Source organism: Drosophila subpulchrella, chromosome X, assembly GCF_014743375.2.
Source record: "Drosophila subpulchrella strain 33 F10 #4 breed RU33 chromosome X, RU_Dsub_v1.1 Primary Assembly, whole genome shotgun sequence".
Taxonomy (NCBI): Eukaryota; Metazoa; Arthropoda; class Insecta; order Diptera; family Drosophilidae; genus Drosophila; species Drosophila subpulchrella.
In genome coordinates this window covers 19,831,780-19,839,594 of record NC_050613.1, presented here as the reverse complement: position 1 = coordinate 19,839,594, position 7,815 = coordinate 19,831,780, and the positions used below count along the sequence as shown (strand labels likewise).

The 7,815-nt window shown below is 39.9% G+C and overlaps 1 protein-coding gene across 1 annotated transcript; it reads left to right on the top strand.

The window, feature by feature from the left end:
- Nucleotides 1-4,805: 4,805 nt before the first annotated feature.
- Nucleotides 4,806-5,891, top strand: LOC119557260. The gene is made up of 2 exons (XM_037869945.1): nt 4,806-4,932; nt 5,003-5,891. Exons 1-2 carry the CDS (start codon nt 4,891-4,893, stop codon nt 5,858-5,860), a joined length of 900 nt encoding a protein of 299 aa, XP_037725873.1. The 5' UTR covers nt 4,806-4,890; the 3' UTR covers nt 5,861-5,891.
- Nucleotides 5,892-7,815: the final 1,924 nt, after the last annotated feature.

Below are 7,815 nucleotides of genomic sequence, written 5' to 3'. Positions count from 1 at the left end.
TTGTTCGGTCTTTCGCTTGATTGCCGCACCAGAGGGCGCCAACATGTTTTGCTTGGCAGCGATTTCCGCCAGCAGCATGTTGCTGCTGCCTCAGTGTTGCACCTTTGTGGCTGCCTGTTGCAGCTGTTTGTTCAGGTGTTGCTATTGCTACGCCGCAGTATTGCTGCTGGTGTCTCACTTTCGAGCCTTTTTTGCTAATGTTGCACTTCAAATCTCCGCAAATGTTGCTCCTGTTGTTGCAATATCTAATGCTTATAGGAACATTGGTAGAAGACTCCAAATGCTCTTGTTTTCTTCCTTACTTTCCGGTGTCTTGTATTGCACTCAAAATTGTTGCACTTATTGCTTCGATTGCTGCAAACCAACTTGATGTTGCTTCTGTGGCTGCAATATCTAATGTTGCCGCAACTTCTGGTTCTATTTGCATCACTATTTCATCTGGTTGCATCAGCCAAACTCGCATGGTTTGAAGTTATTTTAACCCAAAAAAAAAATCCTCTGTTCAGTGGCTGTTACACTCGCAAAAAAAAAACAAAACAAAACAAAGCACTGAAGCCACGCGGAAAACTTTGTATATATTTCCCGTTTGACGTCACTTCACTTATGATGAGAGAAAAAACAACCGATCTACGCAGCACTCGAAAGTAAATCCCAGGGCCAAGAAAATTGCAACAGAAAATGCGTTGCCAAATTGGGAACTTGCAGAATCCCCAGTCATTTGCACACTGAATTCACTTTCACAAGAGAAATCAAATAATACGTGAGGGAATAACAATATTTAGTGACTATTATTATTAACAAGAATATTTCGGTGCGAATTAGCGTACCGCCCAACTGGTTGGACCAACAACAACAAAGTACCCGCGTATGTATGATTGAAGCTCAAAAATGGACTGCCAGCAATTGTTGCTGCCGCCGCTTTGGGCTCTGCCAACGTCGCAGCCGCCGCAGAAGGCAGAGCGCTCTCTCTCGATTTTCGAGCGGAATGAACCCGCAGCCGTCGCTTTATGCAAGTGCCATATAGTCTATATGGTCTTTGTGCATAATTCCAAGAATATATATCAGCGCCCAAAGAGTTCAAATGCGCAGGAGAGAACGGTGAGCATGAAAGTGGGCCTGGGTGATTCGACTATCGGATACCTGTTAAGTACAATCGTCTTTGGAAGTACTATATACCCAAATGAACTGGAAAAAAAACCCTACACCTACGATAAAATCAAAAACCAGAGGATAATTCCTTACATAGTGTTTTGTTTATCATTAGAAATACCAAAAAATATATATGGTTCTAATTTATTTGTAACTTTCAATACTATATGTTTTGTTGCCTAGATACCTAGATATACCTAGATAACATATGGCACAGATACGCCCTGGTGCTAGGAAGATACCAGGTATTATCATATCAGTGCCTTCGCTGCCACTGCCTCTGCCTCAGTCGACGTCGCATTTGCAGAACAAAGAAAAGCCCCAGCTGACGCATGCCTTGTATCTGGAATAAGGTTCGCATATTGCGCCTAACCCAATTCGAGTGTCATCATTTGGCCATGGAGCCCAGTGTTACTGCTGCTGTCCCATCCTCATCCCCTTTCCCATCCATTGCTGTCTCTTTCGGCGACTATCAGCGCGACATTGAGCGGTAAAGCTTTCACTCGGCGGTCCGCATCATCATCAAACAGCTGGTTACTGCACAGTGGTTTCAAATATACGTAAACAACCCCCAGTTGAAAAAAAACAAAAAATGTATTTAATTCCGCAAATAGAAGTGGTTCCCATTTTAAAAGCTATGGTTAAAATTTCGACCTTCGTTTATAAGATATAGTTTAATGTAGAATATAAGATAATTTAACCACAAATTCATAGAGGGATCCCACTTAAAAATCGGGATCAAATTACCCAAGTTATGGAATCTGAAAGTGCAGTTTTGGGTTTCTATTCTAAAAGCCATTGGAAATTCGAAAAAATCGAACATGAAAATGGGTTAAAATTTCGACCCTCGCTTATAAGATAAATTTCATTGTAGAATATAAGAGAATTCAATCACAAATTCATAGAGGTATCCCACTTCAAAATCGGAATCAAATTACCCAAGTTATAGAATCTGGAAGTGCAGTTTTGGGTTCCCATTCTAAAAGCCATTTGAAATTCGAAAAAATCGAACATGAAAATGGGTTAAAATTTCGACCCTCGTTTATTAAATAAAGTTTAATGTAGAATATAAGAGAATTCAACCAAAAATTAATAGAGGTATCCCACTTTAAAATCGGGATCAAATTACCCAAGTTATAGAATCTGGAAGTGCAGTTTTGGGTTCCCCTTCTAAAAGCCATTGGAACTTCCAAGAAATCGAACATGAAAATGGGTTAAAATTTTGACCCTCGTTTATAAAATATATTTTTATGTAGAATATAAGAGAATTCAACCACAAATTCATAGAGGTATCCCACTTCAAAATCGGGATCAAATTACCCAAGCTATGGAATCTGGAAGTGTAGTCTTGGGATCGCAACTTACCCAATATTATTGCAGAAAAATTACAATTAATAACAACTTTTTTTAACATTCACGTAATATACTCTTGTTTATAAGGCCCAATGTTGTAATAGTCAACATACAAAATTAATATGTTTGAACTCCAAATCAGACCAGTCCTATAAACATCCAATTTTGTTTAAATAATTGTTCACTTCACAATGCTTAAGGACCTCTCTTCTTCAGTTCAAGAAGTCAACTAATCTTCGTCGCCCGGATATTCACGCGTTTATAAGGGGTCAGTTTCTGGCAGGACAGTCGAAAAAGATTAAAAACACATTGTGACCGATAAGGGGTTGGACAGTAGTTATCAGGTAGTTAGGAGCGACCCGTCGTCGACCTGATTTAGGGACAAACCAAGCAGGCGGTTTTCCACGACAAGCTGACGCGTGTCTGGAGGATTTCTCCAGGGTTTTACCTGCCCTCATATTTGGTTTTATTGGCTTGTTATTTACTCCTGGCCCACTGTGCAGGTCAGCTTGAAAACCAGTCAGCAGTAGTGTGTTGGGAAAATTGTGGAGGTACAATTCAGTATACCTTTAGTTACTTAAGAAAATGGTTTGTGAGTAGTTTAAAAACAAAACGTTGTGTATTTTGGATCACTACATACAAAAAAGACCTTGTTTTCGTGCTCGTAGTTCTATTATTTGATTTTTGTAAGGCGCCACAATGCCAAAAGTACCATAAGCTATTCTAGTTTCTTTTCAGCCAATACTACTGAAGCAGGCGTACAACTTGGCTAGGAAGCTTTGGGATTCGCTTTTTTTGTGATTGCAAACTCGGCTGCTTGATAAGAGCGCTTGATAAAAGCAAATCTCTCAGCTTTCCGCTTTGTTTGAGTTGGAAATTCAAGACAAGTCGACGGGTCGGATGAGCGATGTGAAAAATATAAAATAGCACAGTTTACACATGCACCTTTATGTGAATTTAAAATAAATTAAGCCACTTCGTATTTGGACTAGCGTTTTAACTTATTTCTCATGCCAGACACTTGAGTCACACTTGATTCGGAATTAGAACGCGCGCAAAAATGTGTAAGTAAATACAAAAATAATAATAAAGACCGAATGGAGTCAGAGAGATGCAAACAAATTATCGGAGCCCGAAACGGTGTCACTGTGTCATGTTTGAGTTTTTTGAGATGGCAACAAAGAGTTCGGGAAATACTGGCGTACATATAAGTAAGGTAAATGTTTTTGTATCACTTTATTTTTTGCACCATCAGGGCCATAAATCCTCCGCACACTCACCAACATTTGGGGTGGAGTTCTGCTGTCTGGGATCGGCAATCGGAAATCCCGCGGCGCTCAACCCAGATTCGGATTCAGAACTGAGAATTTCAAAATTTAACTTTTCGCGATCCGCTCCGAAAGGCGTTCGGTTATCAACTAAATGGAGACGTGAGCTTCAGTTCGAGGAGAGGAAAAACATTGAAAAGTTGAAATCGGTAACCCCAAACAATAAACAGTAAGGAAACACAAAGCCGGGGGGATCGGATCAACGGATGCAATATAAACAGCTGCGTTCAGAATTACAGAGGTAGGTATCTTATTGAGTATGCAAAATATATTCCAAAAAATGTACATAAATTAATAATAAACAGTAACATAATTAACAACAAAATATACATACTAACTAATTTAATTAAGCTTTGATCAAATTATGATTTTATAAAAACATAAATCGTATGCTAAGTCTTTAGAACATACCTTTTCATTTCGAGCCTCCGTTGGAAATTAGTTTAAAGTTTAAATAGTGTTCATAAATATTCATATTCATGTTTTGAATCTAGGACTGCTACCTAGGTGTGGAAATATCATATAGGGTTACCACCATATCGATAATACGGACCCAGGGAAAGTTAACCCTCTTAGTGTGTAAGCCAAAATGACTAAAAATTCTCACCGACCTTATCACTTATCGCCATATAAAATTTAACTGAGTAGCGGAGGGATGGGTCAATGTCCCCGCTTATCAAATAGGGTTACCACCATATCGATAGTAGAGTTGACCTATTCAGCGATCTATTCAGCGACCTATTCAGCGGGCAAAGAAAGCGAAATGTGTAAAAAATATATGGTATATATATATATATATCCTCCAGATAATGTTGAACTGAGATCAAAATCTTCGCCCATCAAGTAGGGCTACCACCATATCGATATAATGACCATGCAGGGGGGCAATCCTGTCCAGTGGAATTGACAGGAACGTCAAAGTGAAAAATTTTCCTTTTTGCTCAGTAGGAAAAATCAAGTCATTTTCATTGTGAGCCCCAGCCGGTAAGAACGTGAAGTGCCTAAAAATCAGCAAATTTTTATTTAAAAAATAAAACCATTAAAACTGTGATAAGTTACAATGAATACTGTTAAAGATATCAAGATAAACTCGAGCGTTTGGGTGAGTCTTCAGTATTATAGCGGGGCTTAGTTTTTCTTTTTTTTTTTGCTAAAAAATGTTCCACTTAAAGATGAACAGGAGCTATTCGTCGGTGCTGAAGAGCGCTCCTCTTCCTGTCCCGGGATATCGTGGTCCGGGACACGCTCGCCGTTTTCCGGGGTCCCAGGGTCAGGGCAAGCCCATGGCCCCGGCTTCGTCGAAGTCAAGTGCCAATGGCGGCCACTTTGAGGGGCCGAGCACCTCGCGTTACAGCCACTACGACCAAGCCGTGAAGGAACAGAAACGTAAGCAAGGCAACGCCTCCATGAATCCCGGCCGCAGTGGGGCTGCCAAGGACAGTGAGCCGTACTTCGCCAGCAACTTGATGTACTACCCCCATCTGCCGCAGCCACTTTGGGTGGAGAACTTCCAGACCTTTGCCGATTTCAAGAAGGTCATGTCGGACGGTGACCTCTCGCAGATGGAGCCGCCCATGCAGCAGCCGGCCAAGCCGGAGAAGGTGCATCAGTCGCGTGGCAAATCGGTACCCCCAGCCCAAGTTTCCCAGGATCAACCATCGGCCCAGGCTCCACCTCGTCAGTACTCGCTGACTCGCAACAATGCCGCCGACGGCCCTGAGAACAGCCTGACCAATCTTTTCCTTTCGGTCAGCAATCATCTGCTCCAACAGCCGGCGCAGCAGGATCCCCTGTTGGCCCAGTTTGTGGCGCGCCAGGAGGAGGTGCGTCTCGAGGACGATCCGAAGAAGGCGCCACGTCGTCTTCAGCCCAGCTGGTGTCCCTGCAACGATGAGGAGGCCTACAAGGCCAGCGGCTCATCCAAGTCCAAGCCGGATACTCCACGTTCTTGGCGCTCGGAGGGCACTGCCCACCTGCTGCCAAAGAAGTCGGTAGCCGAGAACTCCTCGATGACTCGCAAAGAGAAATAAATAAATACTAAGAACAGGCTGATGAAAGCCATCAAAGCAAATAGGTCTCTGGTTATTTATGGCGGATTATTCATAACTCTACAAATCTTAGGGTTCATAATGCTCAAAAATTTTTATTTAGGTTAGGGTTTGTATGTGGATATATATGTATATATATAATATAAATTGGAAAACTCATTGCTGTCTAGTTGAAACCGGAATCGGGCATTTAGATCCGATCCCTGACTCACAGCAAGCGACTTATGCAAGCGGTTTTGGGTTTATCTGGTGCTTGGATCGTCATCGTCTTATTTGGCACATGACCACGTAGGGGCGCTTCTTTTTGGATTGACCCAATATCGCATAATATGGGCATATGGCACGAACTCCAGATCATGACGCAATGTCTGTGAGCGGCGCTTAATGCGCGCTAAATCAAAAGAAAAATTGTTATAATATTAAATCGCATTTTTATATTGCAATTTACAAGGTAATAAAAATAACATGCAAATGTCATTGTCAATTTTCATCAAGTGTCATATGAATTTTCCTTTTTTGCAGCATACTTTTGGGCGGTGCATACAAAAGTGTAACATACTTTTGGGCTGCTGATGGTTGGCAACGCGGGTCGTGCTAAACTCGAGCAAATAGTTGGCCATCTCTAGTTTGCGCTTTGCCTTGAACTAACGGTTGTTTCCCACAAAGTGAAAAATTCCAGCAGCAACTTGCTATTTATTCTGTTCGCCTGGTATACAAAATCGAGAAATTCGCCACGAAAGTTACAAGTTCCGGACTTCTGATCAATTTTGAACCGAGTTGTGGCCAATTTTGTCGGCAAATCGAGAAATTTTCAGTTTCGAAGTACCAGGCGAACAGAATTTTCAGCAGGTGGCTGCGCGAAATAAAAACTCAGCAGCCCCCAAAAGGCGGCAACACGAAATCGAAGTAAGCTTAAATATGTGATGCCCGAAAGTATGCTGCAAAAAATATGTGTAAGCTTTTAGCCGAGTCTCGAACCAATTCATAAATAATGCATACTTTTGGGGGGGCTTGGATAAATATCAAAAAGTCAACTTTTTATTTTCTTTTATATTATTTAAAGGCGGTAAAATTACAAATTTAATAACAAAGCTACTAAAAATATTAGTAATGCATAACAATGGCATAATATCATTTAAATTAATTGGACTTCAATGGAGTGTTCGCTTCTAAATCATGGTCCTCGCGTAATCTATTCCTTGTTCATGTTGAATATATCATCTGGAAAATACAGAGGGATAAATATGTTTATTATTTGTATGTTAAATTTACAAAAAATAAAACAAATGTAAAGAAAATGACATAGAAATTAACAAAAAAGCTTAAATTACTTGTCAGGTCTCACACCAGGATTGAGTCCTTTCTTAAGCTTTAAGCTGAGTTCTACACAAGGATTAAGTTCTTTCTAATTTGTTGGTGGCGGTTTTTTTTAAATACAATAGTTACAAGTTAATATTAATATTAATCATTATCATTATTATTCATTTATCCTCAGGCTTAATATGCTTGTTAATGTTAAAAAAGGCTTATTTAGACTGTAATGTTTACATTTAAATGTTTGAAACAAGCTATTTATAAAGTAATACTACTTCCAGGTTTGTGAATAAGTCTTACAAAGATGTGAACGAGACCTTTCCGACTTTACTTTAAAGCATTAAGACTGTAGTATGTTCTTGACTAGATCGATAAACGTTTTGAACCATATTTCTTTCTATAAATAGGATGCATCCGCGCATTTGATGTATATCATAAAAAAATCATTGCGGTCAATAAAAATTGTTTGCTCATTTTTGGATTTTTTTGTAGGTGTCGCCGAACTTCCAAAAATATATCAAAAGGCCGAGCCAAAAATCGTGAATTCAGATCATGAAATATGTTAACATAAATTGACTTAAAAAACTTGAATTTTATAGTTAATATTTTTTTAAATTCCATTT